This window comes from Falco cherrug, chromosome 13 (genome assembly GCF_023634085.1).
Source record: "Falco cherrug isolate bFalChe1 chromosome 13, bFalChe1.pri, whole genome shotgun sequence".
NCBI classification, from domain to species: Eukaryota; Metazoa; Chordata; class Aves; order Falconiformes; family Falconidae; genus Falco; species Falco cherrug.
In genome coordinates this window covers 34,353,707-34,380,887 of record NC_073709.1, presented here as the reverse complement: position 1 = coordinate 34,380,887, position 27,181 = coordinate 34,353,707, and the positions used below count along the sequence as shown (strand labels likewise).

General features: G+C 48.8%; 2 protein-coding genes across 5 annotated transcripts in view; both read left to right on the top strand.

The window, feature by feature from the left end:
• Positions 1-1,205: 1,205 nt before the first annotated feature.
• On the top strand, positions 1,206-22,953 carry SEC23B (SEC23 homolog B, COPII coat complex component). Of its 4 annotated transcripts, none has more exons than XM_055725708.1 (21): positions 1,206-1,347; positions 3,734-3,969; positions 5,029-5,086; positions 5,720-5,806; positions 6,014-6,250; positions 6,631-6,716; positions 8,137-8,281; positions 8,839-8,997; positions 9,837-9,952; positions 11,137-11,260; positions 11,774-11,854; positions 12,177-12,266; positions 13,063-13,169; positions 13,346-13,499; positions 14,907-14,984; positions 15,274-15,435; positions 16,279-16,365; positions 17,950-18,105; positions 18,937-19,002; positions 20,163-21,301; positions 22,267-22,953. In XM_055725708.1, the coding sequence occupies exons 2-20, from the start codon at positions 3,749-3,751 to the stop codon at positions 20,250-20,252; spliced, it is 2,304 nt and encodes a 767-aa protein (XP_055581683.1). In that variant the 5' UTR covers positions 1,206-1,347; positions 3,734-3,748; the 3' UTR covers positions 20,253-21,301; positions 22,267-22,953. The 4 variants fall into 4 exon arrangements, with proteins under 4 accessions (XP_055581683.1, XP_055581682.1, XP_055581685.1 ...); XM_055725707.1 differs by having other exon boundaries at positions 1,214-1,347; positions 3,678-3,969; XM_055725710.1 differs by having other exon boundaries at positions 1,214-1,347; positions 3,678-3,969; positions 20,163-21,343.
• Positions 22,954-24,266: 1,313 nt separating this feature from the next.
• DTD1 (D-aminoacyl-tRNA deacylase 1) overlaps positions 24,267-27,181 on the top strand; it is a 29,119-nt gene continuing 26,204 nt past the window's right edge. Inside the window, exon 1 of the mRNA XM_055725865.1 lies at positions 24,267-24,423. Coding sequence (XP_055581840.1) covers positions 24,381-24,423 — 43 coding nt within the window. The 5' untranslated portion in view covers positions 24,267-24,380. The remainder of the gene's footprint in view (positions 24,424-27,181) is intronic.

The following is a 27,181-nucleotide window of genomic DNA, read 5'->3' as shown; positions in this document are numbered from 1 at the left end:
TCTGCTGCTTCTGTTATTGTGGTTTCTTGTCAGACAGGACGTTCCCATGTTTGGTGTAGCAAGATAACATTGTGGACATGTCTCTTCTTGTTAAACAGGAAGTTCTTAAGACCACCACGATGGGTTCCTTCCTCTTGCTTAACTTGGTTGATCAGCAAATTACCTTTAGTTACTTATTACAGGAGCAAACCACACCTGGCTGGTGGTGGTGTACTGTTCGCTTTCACGGCCCTGCTGGCTCCTGGCTTGGCTGTGTTATAAATTGAGACCACAATGGATCATAATCCAATTAAAATTTTATTAATTATAGCAAGTAGAATATGAGCAAAGACAGTGCTGGACGGCAGGGGAGTCTGCGCTCCGCCAACTGCTGTGCTGAGCAGCTCAAACAGTCCCTTTTTATACATCTTTACTCCCGTGTTCATGAGGTAGTGGAGGTACCCTGCGCATGCTTCAGTTGTTGTTAGGGGGTCGTTTTCTGCCTCCTGGTGGTCGTTGAGGCCGAAGTAAGAAGTCTTCCTCCTTCGTCCCATAGTTGACCCCTCACTCATATGTCCTTATATGGGGTTGTTTGTCCTGTTTCTGTCGGTTCCTGGACATCTGGTGGTTATCTTATCTTGCACAAGCGCTATCTGGTGGCTGTTTTAGTTTGCATAAGCGATTTCATATCTTTTGCTGTCTGACCTTTACATTGGGCTTAACATAAATCTTAATAAACAATACCCTAGTCTATAGTTTCTCACAGCTGCACCACTGGCCCTGTGGCTCAGCCTGGCGCACATCGCTGAGCCACCCTGCCTGGGAAGCGCCTCCAGCCTGTGAGGGAAGCTGAGGCAAAGATGAGGCTGCTTGGGCCTTGCAGTTTTGTTTTTTTTTAAAGTGTCTATGTTATGAATAAACTGGTTTTTATAACCTCTTCCTAGGAGCTTCTCCCTCTGCTGCCACAGCAGCACCCCGCAAAGCTACCGAGGGCCCTGAGGGATGCCGCCTTCCCCGCCCCGCAGCTGCCCGCCCTGTACCAGTGCGGAAGGCGACGCCGCCCCGCCATATTTAGTAGGGGCACCGCGCTGGTCTCCGTCCCAACGCTGCACCTGGCACCCTTAGCCAAGATGGCCCCCATGACGCCGCCGCCCCGCCATGCTTGGTAGGGTCACGCCGCTTCCTCGCCTTCAGCACGGAGCGTGGGCGTGCCCTGAGCTAAGGTGCCGGCGGAGCCGCGCCGGGAGCGGGTGGGGCGTGCTGGCGCCGCCATCTTGCCTGCGGGCACGCCGTAAGGCTGAGCTGGCCGTGCTGCCCGCGCGGGGGCTGCCGGGAGAGCGGCGGCGGGGAGCGGCGCGGCGCGGGCAGGTGGGAGCGGCGGGGGGGCCCGGGGGTTCCCGTCCCCTGTGGCTGTCCTGGGGACTGCGGTGGTGGTGTCCCCGCAGAGGGGAGGCTGGGGGGTGGTTAGTGATGTCTCCCGTGGCGGCGGGTGGGTGACGGTGGTGTCCCCTGTAGTGGAAGTCAGTGGTGTCCCTTGTGAGGGGGGCCTCGGGGGGCTGTGGTGTCCCCTACGGGAGGGGCTGGGGGGCGCAGTGGTGTCCTTTACAGGGAGCGAGTGTCAGTGGTGTCACCTACAGGAGGGGCCGGGGGGACAGTGGTGTTCTCCATGGGAGGGGCTGGGGGGGCAGTGGTGTCCCCTGAGGGGTGCTGGGGAGGGTTTCGGTGACCCCTGCGGCTGTGCCTGCGTGGCGGTAACGCAGCACGGGGCTTCCGCCGTGTCCCCTGTGGGGCCAGGCGTCGGCAGTGTCCCCGGGGCTGTGCGGCGGGGGCCCTCGGGGCAGGGCTGGGCTCAGCCGCGTCCCCTGCGCGCCGAGGGTCCGCGCTCCGCCTGCGGCAGTGCGGGGCGTTGTGCTGTACCCCGTGGCCGGGCTGGGGGTCAGCAGCGTTGGGGTCTGGGGTGGCCCCTATGGCTTTGCTGGGGATCTGCGGCGTCCTCTGTGCGCTGCCTGGCGAAGGGCTGGGGACCTGCCGTGTCCCCTGGGAGCTGTGCCCAGGACGGTGGCTGGGTGGTCTGTGGCGTTCCCCGCAGCACTGCTGGGAAGCAGCAGCAGTGTCGCTTTGCTGGAAGGAGTGGGGCTCAGCACTGTGCCCTACAGCAGATCCCATACAGAGACGGGAACACTGCCGCCCCTCCCGTGTGAGGCTTTGGAAGGTCCCTGCTCTCCTGGATGGGGGATTTGGGCCTCCCCACTGCTGGGACAGGCCCTGGACGTAGGTCGCTGCGGAACTGGGGCTGGAGAGCCCTGTGCTGGTGGCTGGCGGATGGCGCAGGCACCTAAACTGGCCCTGCGCAGCCCTCGCTGAGGGGGGCATGCCTCCCCTCCTGCCATCCTGACCCCAGAGCAGGGCCACAGCCCGTGCCAAACCCAGCCAGGCAATGGGGGCTCGGCCCAGGGCCTGGGAGTGGTGCTGAGCTGCAGCTGGAGGGACACGGAGTAAATTACACTGCGGTGGGTTGTGCTGCATACCTGAGATGTCAGGTGTTTGTCTGGCTGTTCTGATGGGTGGGATCTTTTACAGGGAGGCTCAGCTCTGACTTCTACCGTGACAGAGCCATGTGTGGTGGTGGGGGTGTGTTGCTAAATCCTCCTGCTTGTCCATCCAGAGGTGGGGGTGGAAATACACAGCAGTTCCCTGTGAGCTTGATTTACATCCTTAATAGCAAGGATGAAGAAAACATCAGTGAGTTTGGAGGTCTGTAGGAAAGTGTTACCTCACAACTTCTCTTCCTCTGGGGGAGGTGATGCTTCTGATTTCTCATAGCTATGGCCCTCCTGAATCTCCTGCTGCAGTGAGCACCAGAAGTAAGGTAAACCTGGAGCATCTCCAGCTGCAGGTGAACCTCTTGTTTCCTTGGCTTGAGCAGCTCGTGGTGCTGCTGCTCTTGGCTCTGTGAGTTGCTGCCAGTGCTGTGTGGGTTTTGTGGGCTGAATTTGACAAGAGATTTCAGTAGGCTTGTCCTTTCTTTTGTCAGAGAGATCAAAGGTAATGACAATCGTGGTGCTCTTCTTCACATCTGACTCTGAAGAGTTCAGTAAGGCCATGCAGAGTGACCTCTCTGGTGTGTTGGGGATGTCGCTCCTTGAATAGTGTGTCTTCTCTGAAGTCTGCTGGACTTTCAATTCCTCCCTTACTGGGAGTGGGATATGGTGCCCTGCACAGACCTTTTTTTGACCTTTTTGTCATGTGCTTCTTCTCATCTGTGAGCAGGTCAGACTGGCAGCTGGGTGACATTCGTGACAAGTCTTTTGGTTTGAGACTTGGCCTCCTTTTCTCCCCCCAAGGTTTTAGCCGAGGGCTTCAGGATATGTTGCAAATTTGACCTGTTTTCCTTTACAGACCTGAGTCAGGCAGGATTGCCTTGAGACCAGCATGAGGCTGAGTGGGTATTGGATGTTAAATGTGGATTGCAAGGGAAAAAAAGCTTGCATTCTGGTTTTGAGTGTCGGATTTCCTTGTTTCTTCATTGGATTTAGTGGTGTTTTAATTGTCTGGAATGCTGATGAGAGCCCTGGACAGAAGAGATTAATGTAGTCACATGGTTCATTTGATAATTGGATTAACTCATTGTAACATGTTAGCTTTGTCCTGCAATGTCTTGTGCCTACATGTAGTTGATCTACTGACCTCCTTTGCAGGACTGCTGTCCAAACAGGTGACTGTTGCCTGAAACGTGTTGCTTGCATCCTTTCAGAGCTTCTGCGATCCCATGGCGACGTATCTGGAGTTCATCCAGCAAAATGAGGAGCGTGATGGAGTGCGTTTCAGCTGGAATGTGTGGCCCTCCAGCAGGCTGGAGGCCACAAGGATGGTTGTCCCCCTGGCCTGTCTTCTGACCCCACTGAAGGAGCGTCTGGACTTGCCGCCCGTGCAGTATGAACCGGTGCTTTGTAGCAGGCCGACTTGTAAAGCAGTGCTCAACCCACTCTGGTAAGAATTTCTTGGCTGGGCATATTAAGAGAGGCTGGATAGTACCTAGTTTTTATTTTAACTTCACTGCTCCCTTATTCCCCTTTTTCTCTGCCCAGTGCCTGGCAGCCTCTTTAATTTAGATGTAGTGTTTTTTTGTTAAAATCCTTGGGTGCCTAATGCGATACGTTGAATGCCAGTCTGTTACTAGAGCTGCTGGAACCAGAGGAGAGAGGAGTGCCTTTGGGAGGCTATTAATGCAGAGACGGTATGGAAATGGCCACCAATCCTGTTACCATTCCAGAGAATTTTGTGGTGAATGATGAAAAAAAAATAAACAAAGGTGCCACTCATAACTGTCCTGTGGGCTGTGATGTTCACTGGGTTTTCTGCTTCCTACACGTCCTGCTGCTTCTAGGGCAGTTCCAGTATGAGTTCAAGGTTTTCTTTGAAGTTTTGCTGAGAATTTAAGAGGAATAATCTCAGTCCCAAAATTATGTAGTGATCATACATATTTGGAGTGTAGCACTGGGCTGAGAAAAAGCAGGGAAGGACAGTAAAGAAGTAAAATGAGATCGAGCCCATGAAATAAGAATATGGCCAGGCTTTACTGCACCAGCAGTTACAGGATGTTGTAATGGGCTGAGGAGGGTAAACCCTCTGGGGCAGGGAACAGCCTGTTTGTTCAGTGTTTGTGCAGGATCTGGGTGAGTGGCTCCTGCTGCTCTGTAACTGGAGTACTTGTGTGCTACAGCTGTACAAACAATAAAATGACCAAGATAAGCCCAAGTGTACTGAAAAAATTATTAGACCCAAGTCTTTGTCTGCCAAAGGCTAAGCTCCAGAGAGCTGTCAGTGGTCTGTCATGCCAACAAGCCTGGAAGTGGCAGGGCTGAATGAGCTAATGGACTTTCTGGCAATAGAACAAGAGTCTGAATCCCTAAAACTCTTGTCGTTCTACTTGGAGTGTCTGTTACTCTTGTTTCTTCCTCAGTGCTGTGAACCAGCATGGATAATTATGAACCTGTGCTGTAAAACTGTTCCTGTAGTTAATACTAATGCCTCATCTTTCCCTCGCAGCCAAGTTGACTATCGGGCCAAGCTCTGGGCTTGTAACTTCTGTTTTCAGAGAAATCAGGTAAGTTGGAAAAAGTATCAGCCCTTCTATCTTTTCAGTGAACATTTTATTGATGGCCTCTGCTGACAAAGGATGTCAAGCATGAATTCCACTTTTTGAGATTCCTTCCCTTGGTCTTTTTCTCTTGCTGAACCCAGGCCAGAGCACTTGTTAATGTGTCTGTTTTACCTGACATCTCATCTATGTTCTGTTCAGTTTTGCCGGTGATTTTACCAGCATGCAGGGCATGGGAAGGCGATAAAAATGCTATTTTGTCCTGTGTGTTTCCAGTGTGGTTTTTGCACTGGATGTTTACTGTTCTTGCCAAATATGAAATTAATTAGATTTGAGTAGCCTTTTGCTATCAGAAACAGTCATGTGGCTAAATGAATTTCAGCTAATGCATAGTTGCTGCTTTAGTCCTACCTTTTATTTAAACTGAATTGAGCAGCTGTCCATACTGCTGACCACTTGTCTGTGCTTGGGAAAATAGAGTATGAGTCTCTCATCATGAATTAATCAGGTTGGTGCAGTGGCAGTAAATGAAGAGTTGAATAACCACATCACGAGCAGGGTGGCATCTGTACTGCAGAGGAGGGCCCTATATTTCTGTCCTGCGACTTCCTTGTCCTAATTTTTTGTTCTCTTTTTCAGTTCCCTCCCGCATATGCAGGCATATCTGAGGTCAATCAACCAGCAGAGCTTATGCCTCACTTTTCAACAATTGAATATATAGTGCAGGTAAATGAATCATAGGCAAGTTTGAAGCCTCCAGAATTGTCTTGTTTGTGACAGATTATGTATGTATTAGATTTACATAAGATAATGCAAATAAGTAACATCTCTGCAAGGTGCTTGAGGTAGGGGTCATTTTATTCCTTGGCTGGAGTTATAAAGTGTCACCCGGCATATGCACACACCTAGTAAATGAATCTCTTTCCACATCAGCGAGGTCCGCAGACACCATTGATCTTCCTCTATGTTGTTGACATGTGTCTGGAAGAGGAGGACTTGCAGGCGCTGAAGGAGTCCCTCCAGATGTCCCTAAGTCTGCTGCCTGCCGATGCTCTGGTGGGGCTTGTCACTTTTGGCAGAATGGTCCAGGTTCACGAGCTGAGCTGTGAAGGGATTTCCAAGAGCTATGTGTTCAGGGGCACAAAGGACCTGACGGCTAAGCAAATACAGGTATGTTCTGCCATCTCTTAGGCCAGTGGCTTGTTTCTCTTAGCTCTGTTGACACCACTACGGGTCTTTTGAGCGCTGGGCTCTTGGGGAGGAAGAAGGGTTCAGTGCTCTTAACCGTTAGTCTGCTTCCCTCCCAGTGTCTGCTCTGTCTTTTTTTCCCTTGTAAATTCCTTGGAACATTGTCCAGGATAGAGTTTGTGTATCTTACGTAATGGACCCATTGATCCATTTCTAATGGGACTGCAAAGATTAGTAATTTCACAGATTTTAATATATTTAATGCTACAGTATTGCAGGCCTCAGGGTATACTGCTTGACAGCAAATAACGTTTAGTGTTTGAATAGCACATCTCCTCTGCCTTCTCTTTACTGTTCTCTAGGATATGCTTGGGCTTTCAAGGCCGGCTGTCCCCATTCAACAGGGAAGACCTCTTCAAACTCCAGAGCAACCTGTTACTTCAAGCAGGTAAGCTGCCCCAGTACAGCCGGAGAGCAGGACAGGGGTTTTATGCCCCTTTGGGGTCACGCTTCTCAACCTCCGTTTCTATTCTAGTGGTAAATTATAACAGGATGAGAAAACCCCCTAACTTAAGTTCCCTGCTTGAGCAAGAGGTTGGGCCGGATGCTCGAGAGGTCCTTTCCAACCTCAGCCATTCTGCGACTCTGTATGGACAGGATTTACTAGTGCTGCAGGCAATGTATTAGGCTTCTATAGTGTCTTGGTTTTGCAGCTGCAAGAACATGATTGCCATTCAGGCTGGATTTCTACGTGAAAAACATAGAGTAGCTGTCTTTGGGAAGCCTGTTGCTCAGGAGTCATTTGGAGCAAGGGCCTGTTTTTTTTGATTGACCAGCCAACAGGGTCCTGGTCTATGCATAACAATCCTACATACCACCTACTACCCCTGTCCCAGCAAGTCCAAAACCCAATTGACAGGCCAGCAGTTACCCCCGCACAGTAAAGTGGTATTTACCTCTGTAGAATACAGTTTTCTCTTTTTTCAGTGGCAGCTCTTGTGTGTGTGTTGTGGTTTAACCCCAGCCAGTAACTAAGCACCACGCAGCTGCTTGCTCACTCCCCCCTGCCTGGGGGATGGGGAGGAGAATGGGAAAGAATGTTAAACTCGAGGGTTGAGATAAGAACAACTTAATAATTGAAATAAGATAAAATAAATCCAGTAATAATAACAACAGTTATAATGAAAAGGAAAGAAAAGGAGAGAGGAATGAAATTCAAAGGGAAAAGAGAAAGGAAACAAAGTGGTGTGCAATGCAGTTGCTCAGCATCTGCTGACCAATGCCCAGCCAGTCCCCCAGCAGCGATTTGCAGGCCTCAGCAACCCCCTAGTTTAGAGTGACGTCCCGTGGTATGGAATATCGCTCTGGATAGTTTGGGTCAGCTGTCCTGGCTGTGTCCCCTCCCAATTTCTTGTGCCCCTCCAGCCCTCTCACTGGCAAGGCCTGAGAAACTGAAAAGTCCTTGGCTTAGTATAAACGCTACGCAGCTACAACTGAAAACACCAGTGCGCTGTCGACGTTGTTCTCACACCAAATCCGAAACACAGTGCTGCACCAGCTGCTAAGAAGAAAATTAACTTTCAGCTGAAACCAGGACAATGTGTTGGTAGACTAAATCAACATTGAAGTTCTTTTCTCTGTTTTATGTGACTTTATCTTCTTGTCAGTTCCTGACATCTTGCTTTAATCAACTTTTTTGTTTTGCACAGGCCTGTTATCTTGGAAAGTTTGGATGTAAGAAGGAAACACGCCATGTGACTTTTTGTTCCTGATAACTGTCTCAGTGCAATTTATGCGTGCCAGGAACCAAGAGGCACTTTCTTCTTTAAACTTATAAGCAGGAAAACATCTTATTTGAATTTTTGCAGGTTTCTGCAGCCAGTACATAAGATTGACATGAATTTAACAGATCTGCTTGGAGAACTGCAAAGGGACCCGTGGCCAGTGACCCAGGGAAAGAGACCTTTACGTTCCACTGGAGTAGCTCTTTCGATTGCTGTTGGCTTATTGGAGGTACGGTTAGTGCTGCTGGTTGAAATGGGCTGGTCAAAGTAAGCACCTGGTGGTCTTTGCTGAAACATGCAGGTGTCAGTCCAGCTTGGTCTGTGGCCCAGGTACATTGGGCTGCCGAGGTGCAGTTTGCATTTGACTCGTGTTAGCACCAGCTGGTGTAGAGTGGGATGGGCGTTTACATCTCATGTGAAATACACAGGTGTTTAAAGGTCTCTGATTCTGTGTCGCCACATGGAGGTGATGCAATGCACAGGGTTTATCTGAGGGTCATCCAAGTTGTAAGTAAAAAGAACAGAAACAGCCTGCTTCTTGTTACGAAGACGTGAAGCTTGATGTTGTTGAGTCTAAACTTGAGAGTGCTGTGACTGTCAGGAAACGCGTTGCTGTTTATCAGGGTGGTCTCTAGCAGAGACAGGTCCCTAAGGACATTGCAGAAACATGTGCAGATGCTTCTCTAAAGGAAGCATTGTTGCCATTTAATCAGTTTCTCTCCCTTTTTTCTCTCCTTATCTGCCACCTCTGCCCTCTCTGATATGTGTCTCTTATTTTTATTTTAGGGCACATTTCCAAACACAGGGGCCAGAATAATGCTGTTCACAGGTGGGCCACCAACACAAGGACCAGGCATGGTGGTAGGAGATGAACTGAAAACACCCATACGTTCTTGGCATGACATAGAGAAGGACAACGCAAGGTTCATGAAGAAGGCCACCAAAGTAGGTGCTAGTGCCTACCGGGTGTGTTTAAACCCAAAAACTGAATAGTGTCAGAACACTAAATGCGGGGAAAGGACGTAACACAAATGTACGTACACTGCTGTGTTGACAGCTGTCCAAGGTCCTTCCCCAGGGAACAAACGTACTAAACGTACTCGTGTTCTCTTGATGTGGGAACAGTATGTCCAGTTATTTGCATGGTTTTCCTTGAAGTGCCTGAGTCTTTTGTGTATGCTAAATTGTGAGAATGGTCAAGGGAAGAGTAAAAAAGACTTCCTCCTAGTTACTTCTCCGGCATGGCTTTGTGCCTTCTCAGGAAAAGGAGTATTTCACTGTTGTTTCTTAGCTGACAGTGGATGCAGTTTGTTCATCAACATCATTGTATCTGCTTCTGGTGAGGAGAAAAACCTGTCTTCTAAGAATTGGTCGCTTTCAGAAAGCCTCTGTTGTCTTCTTGATATATGAAGCAACAGTTAAAATAGTAAAAATTTCAGATGTGAAATGCTTCTGTCAGCTAGGCGAAAGCGATATGACACCTGTTCTCTTAACTGCCACCAGGAAACCTTTGGGTTTCTGCTGAGTTGTCCCAGGCAAAGATCCCATGCAGTTCGTGCTCTCTGTGTTTGTGACATGCAGCTCAAACTCATCCAAGTGCAAACATCCTAGCGGGGAGAAGCATGCTCTAGCAGAGCAGTAAGAGCAAACAGCTCTTTAGTTACCACAGCACTAGTAGTTGCTTGATTTGTACCTTGTGTTTCATGTGTTGGCCTCAGCTGGAGAGCAGGAGAAAAATTGCCCATTGTGACATCCTGAACAGCGTGTATGTTTGTTTTCTCCAGCACTACGAGACTCTGGCTAATCGTGCTGCAGCCAACGGGCATTGCATCGACATCTATGCCTGCGCCCTGGATCAGACTGGACTGCTAGAGATGAAGTGTTGTACAAACCTCACAGGGTATGTTCACAGCAAGAGAGCACAAAGTTGGTACACGTTTGTTTGTTTGGGGGTGTTTTTGATGGGGACGATAGTTCAGAAAGCAGGTAAGTTTGCTGTCAGGGCAAAAGGGTGAGATAGTTATCGTTCTGTTCTAAACTGTGGTTTGAATTTGCCAGGAATTACATGGCAAACTTCACCTGATCCCAGTCCACATTTCTGAAGTCTCAAACCGGCATGTGAATTAGCACTGCTGGTAGAAAACTCGCAGTCCTGCTTTGAGAAAGGTATTCTAAAGCACGGTACTACATGTCTTTTGCAAATGCCTTCTGCCTCCTTGGGAGATAGGAAGTATTCCCGGAGTTTACAGGATAGAGATGCTGTGCTTTGTGGTGTGTGCATGGCTGAAGTGCCATCAGAAGAGCAGGCTGTCAGGCATGGTGGGTAGAAGCTTTCCTTGTGTGGGCCAGATTTTCTCTGCTTAACAGCTCACTTGTGCTTTCTCCAGGGTTTCTTGACTTCCGAGGGTCTAGTTTTAAGTGACATCTCTGAGGGTTAAATGCCTGTGTTCCGTATTGCTGAAAACATTATGGTCTTGGTGAGGAATGCTGTCTGCTAAGCCCAGCCTTTTGGGGACTTGGCTTGTCTTGTTGGCCATTTGATGTCTGCTGTGTCTAGGGAGTGAAAGGAAGGTTTGAGCAAAGATGAGGTATTTGTAAATAATCACGTAATGCTCAGTAAGCAGAAGAGAGATAGTTTAACCCCGTTAGTTGCGTTACTGAGCTCCATCTGACCAGGCCTGGGTTTACCAAGGCACTTAGGGGAGGCACAGTACAAACCCTTGCACCCATAGCCTGCAGCATGGCAGGTTCCAGCCCTGTGCAGAGAAGGCAGGCTGAGCAAAGCTCTTTCCTGAGTTATTTCTAACTGGTGCAACATGAGCATTTTTAAGGCAGCTAAAGGGATGGCAAAAAATACAGTTGAGAAAGCAAGCTGGCAAAGATGGAGCATTAACATGCCTGGCTTTGGAGGAGGCATCCGTATATCTGCATTCCCTGATGTGAATTCTGCCTATGCAAAGACATGCTTTAAAACAGTTCCTGCATGTGTTTGCATGCATGAGTGTTGGAGGGATGTATCCTTTGTGCTTTACTTCTAGTTCCCAGTTACTTCAGTTCCCTTGTGTATCGTTTCCTCTTTCCCAGAGGACACATGGTGATGGGAGACTCCTTCAACACTTCTCTCTTCAAGCAGACCTTCCAGCGGGTGTTTAACAAAGGGTTCAATGGGGAATTTCGGATGGCTTTTGGTGCAAATTTGGATGTGAAGGTGAGAGATTAGTTTCACTGGATGACATTAACTGGGAAATACAAATGCTCTTCATTCAGAGGTCAATTTAAGTAGAAAATTCTACATGTTTGAGGTCAGCCATAGTGCCTGTTTTGGAAGAAGTACCATACTGGAGTGAGTGGAGGTGTTTTTGTTTGGAAGCTTATTAAGTTTGTGGGTTTTGTGGTTTTCCTTTTTCCTTTTAATTATTGTAAAAAAAAATAAATATAGGCAGCTGAGCTCAGCCTCTCCTCACTCAGCAAGGAGCGTTTCATACTCTCTCCTGGTCACTGTAAGTATGTCTTCATTATTAAGATGTGGCTGTGTAGATTCTCTTACGTTCACTAATTGTAGCAGTAGGTGATCTGGAAAAGTGCTCAGAGTTGCTTTCCCACAGCCACATGTACGCATTATCTGATCAAAGCTGAGGAAAACTGATTTAGTCTGTGTGTATTCTATTTGAGCTGATTAAAAACCAAAAACCCAAACTTACTTTTTTCCACCTTGTTCTAGACCTCCAGGGAGCTGAAAATTGCAGGAGCTATTGGACCATGCATATCCCTGAATGCTAAAGGGCCATGTGTCTCTGAAAATGTAAGTTTCTGGCATAGAAAAGTCTTTAATGAAGAATTAAATAAACAGTGCAAAGTTTCTGCCTAGACCTACAGCTCAGCTGGAATGTCAGTTTTTAAGGAGAAGTACAATTTGGAAACATCCTTAGGAAAAGACAATCTTTACATTCTTACCCCATCAGGTTTTCTGTTAACAGTATGGCCTTCAGTAACTTCATTCATACCCAAAAGACAAGCAATCTAGAAGGTCTGCTATTACTTGTACCTCTGATCAGAATTTAACATAAGCTTGCCATACCTGCTGCTGGGGATAAAAATGTTGCTTTCTTTTTGATTCTGTGCAGGAGCTTGGAATTGGAGGAACATCTCAATGGAAAATTTGTAGTCTGGATCCCAGCACAACTCTGGCCATTTACTTTGAAGTGGTAAATCAGGTCAGTCCTGGCTTCTCTTTTTGGTCATCTTTGTTACGCACCAAACTATTTATTACAGGGCCAGAAAATGTAGTGACATCCCCTGTGTTGCAAATGGATGGTTGCAAAGCAGCCAAGTGTTTTGTGCCAAAGAAATAGTGTCGGGGTTTTTTTTTTTTTGTATACATAAATTGCCCAATATTTCTGTACAGAACCTGCATTCTTTCCTTGTCATCTTCCTATAGTATTTATTTAACAAAGAAGAAATTGTCTTTTTGCCAGTATGTGCTGTGGTGAATGAAAATATAAATACCTTCACATTCTTGGAGAAATGGTCCCCCAAACTGTAACAGCTTGATGGCTCACAAGCAATTTTTGGCTGGGGAAGTTTCTAAGCATGTGGCAGCTAGACGCTGGGAAAGCTACCCCAAAGGAATTCTATTCCACTTGTGACCCTCTGTCTTCTCTGCTGTGTGGGCTTGTTACTGTTGGGAATAGGATGGTGGACTCGTGGGACCTTTGCTCAGATCTTGTACTGCCATTCTTACATTAGTTGCTGTGGAGATAAGTTGCTGCCACCCTTTAAGGGACAAGCTGAGGAAATGTCACGCCCAATATTAAATGGGCCCATCATCACTTGACTCTGAAGGCTGCTGGGAAGCACAACACTAACAGATGTGTCTTTTTTCTCTGGCCCTTCTCTCACTTGTATTTGTACTATTCGATGATTGCTGAAATGATGCCCTGGAGTTCTCTGTAGTGGACAGAGCTACGGAAAAGCCAGCCTGTTTGAAGTCTCACCTTGTTTCATTTGCAGCACAATGCACCAATACCGCAGGGAGGCAGAGGGGCAGTGCAGTTCGTCACTCAGTATCAAAGCTCCAGTACGCAGAAACGCATTCGTGTCACCACCATAGCCAGAAAGTGAGTATCTGTTGCCAGTTCTTTTGCAGAAACTTAAGCCACAGCCTGTGCTGGAATTTTACTCGCTTTTTGGTGCATGTGTTGGCTGCAGAGCATTTGGCACAGGGAGGATGAACCTTGTTTGGGTTTTGCTGAAGGTGAATGCATGTAGCACTAACCCTTTACTAACCCTATAGTTGGGCAGATGCACAGAGTCAGCTTCAGCATATAGAAGCTGCATTTGACCAGGAAGCAGCTGCTGTGCTGATGGCCCGACTGGGAGTGTACAGAGCCGAATCTGAGGAGGGACCTGATGTTCTACGATGGCTGGACAGACAGCTGATCAGACTGGTAAGGCCAGTAGAATGCAGTTGGCTGCATTCTTGACTTTAGTAAAAATGGTCTCTGGAAATGAAAACGGCATCTTTTTCCAGACTGACTTGCTTCATTTGTGCTCTGACCGTGGTCACATAGTTGTAGTACGTGATAGCTCAGAAAGCAGTGTGATCATTGAATTTGTGATGGGGTAGGTAGGCATCCCATCATGCTGAAAGTGTTAAACATGAGATTAAAAAAGTGATAGGGGAACACAGAATAATGCAGATGGGAAGGGACCTTTAGAGGTCTCTGGTTCAACCCCTCTGCTCCAAGTAGGGCCAGCTTTGAAGTTAGAGCAGGTTGCTCCAGGTCTTGATCGGCTGATTTTGAAGATCTCTAAAGATGGAGTTTGTCTTGCTTCTCTTGACAACCTGTTCCAATGTTTGATCATCTCCCCTCCCCTTCCCTCCCCTCATCAGAATTTTCAATTCTTCAGCTACCTGTGAGGTAGCTATAGACAGCAGTATGACTCCTTGATCCCGCTCTTCACCAAGCTGAATAAAAACAGCTTCTTCAGCCTCTCTACATGAGGTGTTGCAGCCTTGTTTTTGGTGGCCTCTGCTAAACTCACACCAGTATATCTGTGTCTGTCTTGTGCTGGGGAGCCCAAAACTGGACACAGCATTCAGATGCGGGCTCACCGGTGCCAAGTTCAGGGTAGTAATTGCTTCTGCAGCTTCATAATGTCTCTTGCTTTGAATTTCACAAGCCTGAATTGCCTAAATTGGTTCTGGTCTTGTCCAAACACCCATGTGCAGTTGATACCAACAGATATGGCACATCAGACCCTGAAAAAACAGGGCCAGTATCAAATAAAGATTTTGGCACAGACACACAGGCATGTTGCATGCTGAAGTGATTGTGCAGTCATGTATAGTTAAATTGCTAAAACCATTGATGCTTCGTATTTTCAGTGAGGCCGTTGGTGAAATGCCAGTCTGCTGCTGCTCTAGAAGGAAGTAGAGTTGCTGTAGAAGCGCTTCATAGCATACAACGCAGCTTAGGTATAATGTAGTATCCCTGATTTAAAAATTGAGTACTACTAGAAGCACTATTCTTTTCATTCTTAGATAATTTCAAATCTAGATTTAACATACACGAAAAAAAGGTAAGTAGATTGAATCCTCATTCTCATTCCAGTAAGATACAGAAACCACTGACTTAAAGGGAAATAGCCTGTGCATTTTATATTACTTGTTATTGTCATGCTTATACCTTGGTTGCTGTTTGAAAACAACCAAAAGAACAACCTTCAAAAAAAAACCCCAAACAGGTGTTAATCTTAAAAAAAAAAAAAAAAAGAAAAAAAAAAAAAGAAAAAAAAAAAGAGAGAGAGAGAGTTGAGACGGGTAACCAAAGTAACCATTTTGCTTCCAACAGTGTCAGAAATTCGGACAATACAACAAAGATGATCCCAACTCCTTCAGATTGTCAGAATCATTTTCTTTGTATCCCCAGGTAAGAACTTCACTTCTCACAGCTATGGGAAGAGTGTGCAAGGGTGAGAGTGACGATAAAGTATCTTGTGCCATTTGTCAGATTCAAGGTGGGAGGATCAGGTGCTTTTTTAACGTGGGGGCCTGGTCCTGTAGTTCAGTGCTGCAAATGACTGCTAAGGAAAAAACCCTGAGGAGTTAATAAGAGGTAGACTTTTTTCCAAAGAATTTATTGTTCAGGAAGATTGGACTGGGGTGCAGAAGTTTTGGCAACTTGCTGACATTTCTGTTTTTGCTTCTTTCTGGTGCAGTTCATGTTCCATCTGAGGCGCTCCCCATTCCTGCAGGTCTTCAATAACAGTCCAGATGAATCTTCCTATTACCGTCACCATTTTGCTAGGCAAGATCTGACCCAGTCTCTCATTATGATCCAGCCCATCCTTTATGCCTATTCTTTCCATGGACCTCCTGAGGTGAGCCCCTGTTTTAACAGGAAGAAGTGGATCAATCCAAAATAATGAGTAGTCAGTCAAAGTAACAAACTTCTTTCAGTAACAAGGCCTCTTTATGTATTTTTTTGAGTCAAGGTAATTATTAAAGGATGCGATGGGGCAGTGTAACATACGAATTGTGTTTTCAATAAGCTTACAGCTTTGATTAAAAAAACCCCAAACGACCAACACCCCCCCCCCCCCCAACAAAAACAACCTCCCCCCATCCAAGCCACAACCCCTGTCCTGCAACGCATGGTGGATCCTGCAGCTGTCAGTATCGCTTTTGCTTCTCTGCCAGAGGCTGCCATCTCTGCTGTGTAAGTCAGCAAGCCTCAGCCCTTCCAGATCATAATCTCCCACTAGCTGCCTGTTTTCAGTTGTTTCTGCAGCAGTGTTTAACTAGGTACAAGTATTCAGTGAACAGACAGGGATATCCTTATCCTGACAGCCTCCTTAAAAGGAGTGTGCGTCTGGCAGGAAAGAAACGCAGGAGCTGCTGGAGTAACACTGAAACCTTCTTGGCAGCATTTGCTGGAGTTCACATGTGATTCCTTGTTTTTCTTGAGGTACTTTTAAAGATAATATCAAATTAGACTTGGATAACCATAGAAATTGCTCTCTGGCATTCTGCGCTTCATACAATAGCTGATAACCTGCTGCTCCACTCAGGGGTGCTGCGGGAGGCTAAGCGTGCTCTGCAAGGCGTTCGCGTGGGCTGAGCAGACATGTGAGCAGGGCTGGGCAAGCACTTCGGCCAGCCATGAAGGTTAATACAGTTCTGAGGGCTTAGTGGCACTTGACTTTCTTCTTTATTTTCCCCAGCCAGTGCTTTTGGACAGCAGCAGTATTCTGCCCGACAGAATCCTACTGATGGATACTTTCTTCCAGATAGTTATCTACCTTGGTGAGGTACAGTAAAATACTTTCACTTTCTCCATTTGCACTCCCTCCCTCCTGCACGCAGGCAGACAGTGTCACTGTTGATATAAAATAAGCTGCTTGCAAAGCCCATGCTAGCATAATGACATTGTATATGTGCTGCTGGTTTTAAGACAATTTCCCCACTGTCTGAGTTAACAAAAAAATCTTACTGGAGTCACTGAGGATATTCTGCACTGAATAACAGCTGTCACGTTAGCTTGGTAATGAAGGTGGTCCCTTACCACACCTGGAAAAGGCCAGTGAAACTTGAAACTAAGCAGGGCAGAGAGATGCGGTTTGATTTTCAGGTATGTGATATACTTGGTTGCTGGGTTTTGATACTTAAATACTGCTGCTCTTAAAGAAACCAGTTATGAATTTTTCCAGTTTTTGCTTTTAAATACTGGATGTTTTTGACAGCTGCTCCTATATTCTTTCCATTGTGACTGAGTTAAGTGCTTAGGTGCTGACCTTTTCTAAACATTCAATTTATACCAATATCCAAAGCCTTGGCTTTCCAGTGCCTCTTCAGTATGCAGAGCTGTAGAGCTGTGTTTCAGTCCTGTCAGGTTTTGTAAGGGCGGTATGCTACTGTAGCTGGATAATAGGGATGTCTCACATCCTAGACTAGTTATGGGGTAAGGGATGAAGAGGAAGCTTGCTTTCCGCTTCTTTGGAGATCTCCTTGTTCTTTGGTGCCATTTTTCCCCCTCACATCCTTTATAGTCCTGCTTGGGGAGTGGCCTTCATCCAGTTTCTTCTATATAAACATGGCATCAGATTGCAGTAGTTTAAATAAACCCATCTTGGCTTATGGCTAAACATTCCTATTGGTGAAAACTTTTTGGGAGGCATTTTAACTCTTCCTTTTTTTTTTGACTAAGCTACTTAGTCAAAAGATACTTAATGACTGTTATTAGAATGCTTGAAGTTTGGCATTATGGTTCAGGGCAGCTCCATTATTAGCCCCCAGCTTCACTCCGTATCGGATTTGATCCCTTTGAGAAGTGAGCAGGGACAGCCGATTGACATGAACAGGAGTTGGACACTTATATCAACAATGACAGTAAATCTTCTAAACAGTTTCTGCCTACTGTTGGAGGGCAAGACGCTGAGTAACTGGGTAAAATTCAGACAAAGGAAGAGCTAAGCGTGTGACCTGCACTGTATGGAACAGTTGCTAGGTACATATGGTTCAGTACCTTGAAAATACTGGAAGGCAATGGCTGCTTAATTTAAGTCCAAATCAGATTCAGAATGTCAGTGACTTATAAATGCTTTGTGTTTCTGTGTTGGCATGGGCTGAAAGATAAAGGCTTGAAGATCACTTTCAATGAATTGCTCTTGCACTGCACAAACTGCTGCCAGCTTTTGTGTTGAGTGGCCTGTTCTTAAAATCAGGGACAGAAAGTAAGTAATGTTATTGCCAGAGTAGTGAAAGCGTGTGTTTGCCCTGTGCTCTGTAAGCAGAAGTACGTGTAACGTTCTGCTGCCTAAAGACATGTAGGTTGAAAAGGGGCGGCTTGCAGACATTTTAATTATTTTTTCACTTCCTCCCTGTCCTGTCAATAGACTATTGCGCAGTGGCAGAAAGCTGGTTACCAAGACATGCCTGAATATGAAAACTTCAAGCACCTACTGCAAGCCCCACTGGATGATGCCCAGGAGATCTTGCAGACTAGATTCCCTATGCCGCGTTACATCCACACTGAACATGGTGGCAGTCAGGTAAGGGGCTGTTGCTGAACAGAGCAAATAGCTGTCTTTCTGCCTTGCTAAGGGATGGTTCTGTAAGTTAAATACAGTGGTAATTTAACTCTCCAAAGTACAGAGCTTGCATATCTTTCCATGACTGTTTACTACAACTTTTGTCTTTTAATAAGCCAATCACTTGCTGGATATGCTTTTGAAATCAGAAGATGGGGAAAAAACAGAAAAAGCCAACTTAAATATCTTATTTCCCAGAGAGGTGGGAAAGAAATGATTTGGCTTTGTATCTACACTTACCCAGGACAGGGAGTGCAATTAGCTTGCTAGGACAGTCGATTACACTGAATGATTGACCATCTGTTCCTTTATTCTGTAATGCTGAATGAGGATGTAAAATAGTTCCTATTTTTTGCTCTTCCTGTAATTGCAGTTGTGCTGTGCTTGTCTGTGCCTGGCCTTCTTTGTAGCAGTGAAGAGGCAGGAATTAATGCTCCAAAACAAATATTGGGTGTTAATTTTTTATGTGACCGTGTTATGCTGGTCGTCTGCTAGAGTGGGTGGGGGCATGGGAGGGACAGTGCTGGTGACGTGCCTGTGTCACATGGAACCAGAGCTGCCCTGCCAGGCGAGAGCCGCTTGCTGTAGCAGAGCGCTCTGTGCCTCTTGGAGACATGTTGTCTGTGCAGCAGGGCTGTTCTGGACTTGAAACTTGTTTAAGTTAAATTGGTACCTTGCTTGCAAAAGCAGAGTAACATTGCTAGTCATGTATCTAAGGTGGTATGAGGTCCTGGGGGAGCCAACAGGTCTCTCATTTTACAAAACTGGTTCTCTGATGTTTTGTCTTAATAGGCCCGGTTCCTCTTGTCTAAAGTGAACCCTTCTCAGACCCACAACAACCTCTATGCATGGGGACAGGTAAGCAGTGGAAGAGCTGCTCATGTTTGGGAGTGCTGTAAAATGTACATTTACATATTTGTCTATGCAGCAGCCACATGGCCACAAACGGTGAGCAGGGTACGTTTGTCCTCTGTTTCTTACCTAAGAGCTTTTTGCAGACGTATGTGACAGGACTTGAAAACCTTACAGTGCTTTGCTGTGCAAAGAAGCAAGGTTATTTCTGTGTGCCAATGGATCTGATAATGGAATTACCAGCTGAGGCTACAGCATTATTGCAGCATTTTAAAAGACACGACTGATTAATAAATCTGATTTGTTTCTAAAGCTTAGGCAGGTTAGATTTTTATTCAACCTGCTTACCCAAGTCTGTGGTTGTTGATAAGATAAACAGTACCGGTGAGGAGTACTAGATGACAAGATGATCAGAATAGTTTGCAAGCATGGATGTCTAAACTCATATTCCTGTTCTTGTACTGAATCCTCTCAAGTTTTCAGCAACATCCAGTTGACTTTGGGGCTCTTTCTCAATGAATCCAAGGAATGGCTGTCCAGATAGGGGTGCTGCCACAATAGCTCAGTACCTCAGCAGTCTGGTGGCAGGAGATGAGTGGTCCTCACAGGGAGCATGTTTCCCCTTTGATCTCCCTTCATGTACCCCAGCTACATGTGGCGTACAGGCAGACCAGGAGAATTTTTCTGTGGTGGCTGCTATTGAGGGAAGCAGTTAATTTGGTGTAGAATATGTTCTTACAAGTTTCAGATGAACTGATGTAGAAATAGTATCTTCACCCTTCCCTACAAATACGATTTAAAACTCTTAGGTGACAGTGTATTTAGTATTCTGGAAAAAGTAACTAGCATAGGGTTACATATAGATCTAATTTATCTGAGAATACTAGAGTTTTATATCCTTGTTCTTTACCTAATTTGTGTAGAGCTTTGGGAAGCAGAATTTCTAATGCTTTAGAAAGAAGAAACTTAGTTCAGATTGCACTAGAAGATAGCGTCAGTGCTGTTCCCAGAGTAGCATCTTTCTGCTAGGTATCCCTCCTTTGCAGGAAAAAACGTGGTTGATTTAGCAGGCAATTAGTTCAGAGTGCCGACATCTGATTTGCTTTCAGTTAGTCTCCAGTGTCAACAACACTATTTTAGGCTCATTTTTTTTTATTTTCCTGCAGGAATCAGGAGCTCCAATCTTGACAGATGATGTTAGTCTCCAGGTGTTCATGGACCATCTGAAAAAGCTGGCGGTTTCAAGTGCATCATGACTTTGATCAAACTGAGAAGCAAGTATGGAAGTTACATTGATCATGTTTGTGACAGAAGCAGAGCAATTATTTACATTTCCTTCTCTCTCTTTAAGACCAAGGCTTTTAAGTATTAAATGAAATAAATATTCAGGGAGAGATTTTTACTTGGCCCTTCTAGATATTAATTTATTTGTATTCCTTTTTGTCTGTATTCTGTATTTTTCATACATTGTAATTAGAGCTAAAGGATGCTTTAGCCAATACAAGATTTTAACGGGTTTTAGCTTAATTTTTAATGTTGTGTGTTCTTAAAAGGTGTCTTTTAGCAACAGGAGATTGTGTAATGAATAAAACTGGGCAAGAGCACTACTATTTAGTGGTATGTGTGATGAACTTGGCCCACCTCCTTCCAATTTTTGAAAACATAATGCTGGAGTATGCACATGCTTTTGAAAATAATTTTAAGGTGGTGCAGAACAAGTAAGGGAGATGGTCAAAACATTCTGCACAGATACAGGGAAGGGGTGACCGGTACCACCAGTGCTTTGAGAATGGCCGTGGCATGCTGAAGCGCTGCCTCTGGGTCACTGCAGGGCCTGAACATCAGCCCCTCGCAGCTCTCCTAGCACAGCACCAACAGGCCTGGGAACAGGCAGGCAGCGCGGCGATGCAGCTGCGGCCCGGTAAGCCGCTGTCGCGGTGAGCGCCCATGGCCCAGCTGGCTCGCCTCACACCGCCTCAGCCGCCAAGCGCGCCTGCCCAAGCTCGGTTCTCGGCCGCGGGCGGGCGCCTTGGTTTCCAGGAGCACAGCTTCCCGGCATCACCCGCCGCCATCTTCCCGGCGCTCCCGGCGCGGCGGCGGCGCGCATGCGCGCAGGGCGCTCTTCCCGTGCCGTCCTGTTGGCGGCAGGGCCCGGGCAGTGAGCGCGGCCCTTGCTGGGGAGCGATGCGGGCGGCCCTGTGGAACGCGCGGGCGGCGCTGCTGTACTCGGTGGGCGGCTGGACCATGGTGGGCGCCATGATCCACTACAGCCGCAACAGCGGCGCAGAGACCGGCGGCGCGTCCGGTACGGGCTGGCGCGGCCCTGAGGCCGAGGATGGCGCTTGAGGTCACCTCGGGGGGGTGTGGCGCGGCCGAAGGGAGGGCCTGGCCCGGGGGCGGGGCTTGGCGGAGGGAAGGAACTTGGCTGGGAGGGGCGGGGCTCGGCTGGGAGGGGCGGGGCTAGGGCGCCGTCCGGCCCGGCTGTCCCCTCGCCGAGGGCGGCAGCGCCGGGTCCCGCCCCCGCTGAAGTGCCCGGGCAGCCCGGCCGCCCCTCGGGGCTCCGGGAGCTGTGTGGGTGCCGGGTGCGAGGGCGCCGCCTGGGACAGGTGAGCTGGCAGGGCACCGGGGGGGGCTTCTGCCATCCCGGGGGGGCTCACCCTGAGGAGGGAAGATGCCGTGTTGATAGGAGAAGCCTGTGCTTCATCTCTGGTGACAGGAACAGCACCTGGACCCTTTCCAGTTCATTGCTTTCATTTGCATAGTGGGAATGGTTCAGAGCTGCGCCGGGGAGGTGCAGACTGGGTGTTAGGATGCACTTCTGTACTGAGTCGGGCGCTGGCACAGGCTTCCAGGAGGGGTGGTCAGCGCCCCAAGCCTGTCAGTATTTAAGAGGCATTCGGGCAATGCCCTTGATAATGCGCTGTAACTCTTGACCCGCTTTGAAGTGCTCAGGCAGTTGGTCTGGATGGTTGTTGTAGGTCCCTTCCAACTGGAACGGTCTGTTCTGTTCCACAGGCTCTCCCTGTCCTCCTGCTCATCCTCAGCCCCCTGCTGCTTACTAAGGTTGTTAATTGCTGCTGTAGTATTGATACTAGCCCAGCAACCTAACTTATCCTAGTAGATCCCTTTTTCTGTCTACACAGTCACCAGATCTTTGCTATCTATTCTCAGAATTTGAGAAGCAGCAAAATGACGACTGAATGCCTATGTGGCTGCTCTTTAGTGATCAAAATATTTTTACTGCTATGCTCTTTTTTTCTAATTCTTTAGAGAATGAACAAGACCCTCAGGCAAACCAAGGACCCAGGAAGGAGGTGTTCACTAAAGAAACACCTTTTGGATTTCAAGTGACAACTGTAATAACGTACAGGGATGTTCAGCCGCCTATTACTCGACTGCTCAGGCGTGTGAAATCGTTCTTTGATCCTGATGACAGCCCTCCTTCTGAAAATTGAGCGGTCCAGAAACTCAGAACTTTGTGCAGGAGCTGGCCTCTCCGAGACGGTCATCCCGGCGCGTGGCACCAGGCTGCCAGTGGAAAATCTTCTCTTGCATTGCTGAAAGGACAGCTCCATCTCTGACACAACTTGGCAGAAGTTGCAAACCCTCTTGTTCTGCTTGGATCGCTGCTGTTCTTTGCGTGTGTATTCAAATTACTAAACACGAACTGGATACAACTAGGTGTGTTGTGAGATGTTAATGATCTGCACCCTGCCTGGTGTCCTGTGTGCAACGGTCTGACCAGGTGGCTGTTGTGGCTTTTTTGTGAAGTTGATTTTGCAGCTGATGTGCAGGATGTGCCTAGGTGATCCAGGATGTATCTGGGATGGCTCCTCAACTGATCAGCTCTGAAATGGATACTTTAAGAAGGATTAGTAAATGGGAGGGAACGTAGTTTGATCTTTTGGGTTTCAGAGTTGTTCATTGTCCTTCAAATAAAAGCTTACAAGACATGAATCACAAGTGCAGAAATACTACTATAAGCTAAAACTTGCCAAGGTTTTTGCTCCAGGCCCTCGTTTCTATAGGGGTTTCCCCAGTCCTTAAACATGCTACCTCCACTTGTAGGGTACTGCTCCCCAGCTGCTGTGGCTGTAACTAACTTCCATTCTGTAGGGTTTTCCCTAGTTCTTATGGTCCTCCTTTCACAGCAAGCTGCTGGCCACTGTTTTCTATAGGTGTTTCCCCCAGCTTCTCTCACTGCTGACCCTCATTGCTGTAGGGGCTCCCTGCAGCCACCACTTCCACTTCTAGAAGGCAGCCCCCAGCCCCTAATTTCTAGTGGGGACTTCCCCCAGTCCCTATAGGCATGGGGAAGCTGACCGGGGATTGTGTACAAGCAGACCTTCCTTTCTGTAGGGGCTTCCCTATAACCTTTTCTAGGACATGCCCTGCTCTGCTCTGGCCCCTGTTTCTGTGCAGCCACCACCTTGCTGGGCACACAGCTGCGCCAGCCCCTCTGCCCACACACCCGCTTTGATGGGAGCTTGTACGCTGTGAGCTCCAGCCTGTGCACCTATAGACTCACCTTTCTATATAGGCTCCTCTGATTCTTACAGCCTCCCTTTCCAGAAGGCTTCTCCCAGACTTTAATGTCATTGGGCACCTGCAGGAGCGGGCTGGAAATTAGGACCATGCGTGGCAACCAGTTAGCTGAGCGGAATGTGCTGGAGCTTGTAGGTCACTAACCCTGGGAGGACAAGGAGCGTGAACAGACACAACAATCAACATGATGAGTCATGCTGAGAGAGCATAGGGGAGTGGGGGGGACGGGCCAAGGAGAGGTAACACCTTGCTGTTAATTGCTGGTAGTTAACCACCAGTCGGGGATTGCCTGGTATGCAAGGCTTAGCTTCAAGATCCAATCTGTTTAAAACGCGCAGCTTCTGAAAGTATATATAAACTCGTGCTTCTGTACAATAAATTGACGTTTGCTTGCATCAAGCTGTGTCCCGTCTCTCCATCGCAGCAGGCACACCCCCCCCCCCCCCGGCCCTATAGCCATTCCTATAGAGGACGCTGCTGCCCTTATGTGCATTCTGGGGCACCGCACCCCTAAGAGCCTACAGGCGCCAACTCCCCTCAGCGGGAGGCAGCCCCTCCGCACGCAAAACATTTGCGGACACCTCACCTGCCTCCACGCACACCTCCGCTTTCTATAGAGGCTTCCGTAGGGGTGGCCCAGGCGGGCACAGGCACGCGCCCATACTGCGCTATACGCCCCCGCGGGCGCTGTCGCGGCTCGGGCGGGGAGGCTGCGGCACCTCCGGGCCGCCAGGGGGCGCTGCGAGCGGCGGCGCCCGGCGGGAAGCTGCCGCCGTTGCCTAGCGCCACCGCCTTCCCCCGGCACCCGCGGCGGGCCTGCGCTGCGCGGCCGCGCCACCATGAAGGCCATCGTCCAGCGGGTGGCCCAGGCCAGTGTCACAGGTCAGTGTGCCGCCGCCGGCAGGGCCACCGCCGCCGGGCCTCCCCTCCCCGCCTCGCCTCGCCTCGCCCGGCCGCGGCCTCCGGCGGCCCCTCGGCGCCGGCCCCGCAGCGCGTTGCCCGTGTGTGTGTGTGTGTGGGCAGCGCCGCCCCCGCGCTTCCCTCGCGGCTGGCACGCGCGGGCGGTCCCCGTGTCACCCCGCACCCCCCCCGACCCCTGCGGGGCTTTGGCTGGGCCGGCTCCGCGCCTCTCGCTGCCGGCCTGTGGGGGCACCGCTGCCCCTGCCCGCCCCCCGCTCTGCGGCGGCCTTGCGCAGGGCCTGCGCGGGTGGCGGCTGTGCGCTGCGCGGGTGGCGGGCTGCGCGGGTGGCGGGCCGCGCGGGTGGCGGCTGTGCGCTCCGGGCAGCTGGCGGGGCTGGTCCTGCCGCTGCCGCGCTGGTTGCGTGTGCCCTGATTACTGCTGCGTTGCATCTGCTGTGATCACTGCTGCATTGGTTGCATGTGCTCTGATCACTGCTGCATTGGTTGCATGCGCCCTGATCACTGCCGTGTTGCATGCGCTCTGATCACTGCTGCGTTGGTTGCATATGCCCTGATCACTGCCGTGTTGCATGTGCTCTGATCACTGCTGCGTTGGTTGCATGCGCCCTGATCACTGCCGTGTTGCATGTGCTCTGATCACTGCTGCGTTGGTTGCATGCGCCCTGATCACTGCCGTGTTGCATGTGCTCTGATCACTGCTGCGTTGGTTGCATGTGCCCTGATCACTGCCGTGTTGCATGTGCTCTGATCACTGCTGCGTTGGTTGCATGTGCCCTGATCACTGCTGCGTTGCATGCGCTCTCATCACTGCTGCGTTGGTTGCATGTGCCCTGATCACTGCTGCGTTGGTTGCATGTGCCCTGATCACTGCTGCGTTGGATGCATGTGCCCTGATCACTGCTTGCATTGGTTGCATGTGCCCTGATCACTGCTGCATTGCTTGCATGTGTTGGCAATGCAGTTGCAATCACCTTCTCCTATGTCTTGCATGCGTTGGGCACTATAATGAGAGCTGCCTTCTTGCATTTCTTCTCTGTGTCAGCGGTGCCATCCCAGTTGCCAGGGATATGGATATGGTTTGTGTCTGTTGGCACTATAATCACAGTTGCTTCCTTGAGTTGCTCTTGTGTGTTGACAGTGCAGTTGCAGTCGCCTCCTTGCATTGCTTGCATGTGTTGGCACTACAGTTGCAGTCATCTCGTGTTGCTTATGTGTGGTGGCAGTGCCGTCCCAGCCGCCTTTGCCCATGGTTTGCATGTGTGGTCTCTACAAAAGGAGAGTTGCCTTCTTGCACGGCCTGCATGCGTGTGCACTATAATCACGTAATCCCCTTGTATTACTTGCTTGTGTTGACAGAGCTGTCCTGATTACTGTTGTACATTGCTCGCGTGTGTCAACGGAGCCATCCCAGCTGCCGCCTTGCATGGCTGGCACGTACTGGCACTGTGGTCACAGTTGCCTCTTTGCATTGCTTGTGCGTATTGAGTTGTGATCACCTTCTCCCGTGGCTTGCCTGTGTCAGCACGATAATCAGAGGTGGCTCCATGTGTTGCTTGTGTGTGGTGGCAGTGCCGTCCCAGTTGCCTTCTCCTGTGGCTTGCATGCATCAGCACTACGGCCGCAGCTGCCTCCTTGCATTGCATGTGCGTTGGCAGTGCAGCCTGACTCCCCTTTTTGCGTTGCTTGTGTGGATCAGCAAAGCCGGTGACAGCCCTGGTGCTTGCTTAGGTGCTGGTAGGAATGGTGTGTCCCGATGGTGTGTCCCTGCTGTTCCGTCGGTTGGACCTTCTGAGTTCGAGGTGCTGAAGGCCGCAAGGAGTTTGCCCGTGAGGCAGTAGGTGTGCCTGCTGCAGGGCCGGGCAGGGTGCTGGGTGGCCGGGCAGGGTGCTGGGTGGCAGGACAGCCTCTGCGTTAGTAGCTTCTGCTTCGCGGGGGCGGTCGGGCAGCATGTGGAAGAGCATGCCTGTGAATGAATAAGGAGCACAACTCCTGTGCACAGCTGTGGGTACAGTGGTGGTCAGACCCCGTCAGCGTTGTGGCTGATGTTGCCCCCTTTCTGGATAGAATTTAAACTGTTGTTTCTGCCTGTCAAAGAGTTTGAGATGTCCCTCCGTGAGGGAGAGCGTACTGTGCTGAGCAGGAGGATAGATTTCTGGAGGGCTCATACCCAGATCGGATGGTAAGGAGGAGCTTTTGGGAGGAGTTTTCCCCCCAGTTTGCTTCTGCCCGTTGGGAATGGTCCAGATCTGGCCACTGGTGCACAGACACAAGCATTCAGCAACTCCCCTTGCATTTTACAGCTGCTTTGGGGCTTTTTTTTCTCAGTTGTAGGAGCCTGGATATAGTTTTAACAGCTAGGTTGCTGGTGCTTATCTCAGTTTTAAGACCTCATTTAAATCTTACTACAGCCATCTCAGGCCCAACCATATTAAGATAATTTAAATTAAGATAATTTAAAACATTTATTAAAGAAACACATTGGATCTGTGATGGCTTGTGTTTTATTGTGAATTCATTAGAGGTTGTGTTCCCAACTAGTAGGGTAGAATTTGCAGGTTGTTACAAGTCTTGTTTCAAAAAAATCCATGAGCACTGTATTGAGTGGAGATCACATTTTCACAACTAATGCAAAGTATGTAGGGAGTGGTGGCGTGGAGAAATTGAGTGCAGTTATTGATATCAACCAGGTGGATCATTTTTGCAAGGATTGCAGAGAGTT

What these genes read in the sequence shown, in the direction of transcription:
- SEC23B (XM_055725708.1), top strand. Translation starts at nt 3,749, where the DNA reads ATGGCGACGTATCTGGAGTTCATCCAGCAAAATGAGGAGCGTGATGGA. An exon ending in TTGCTGTTGGCTTATTGGAG is followed by an intron (nt 8,282 to 8,838) that starts GTACGGTTAGTG and finishes TTTTTATTTTAG; the next exon opens with GGCACATTTCCAAACACAGG. An exon ending in TCATGAAGAAGGCCACCAAA is followed by an intron (nt 8,998 to 9,836) that starts GTAGGTGCTAGT and finishes TGTTTTCTCCAG; the next exon opens with CACTACGAGACTCTGGCTAA.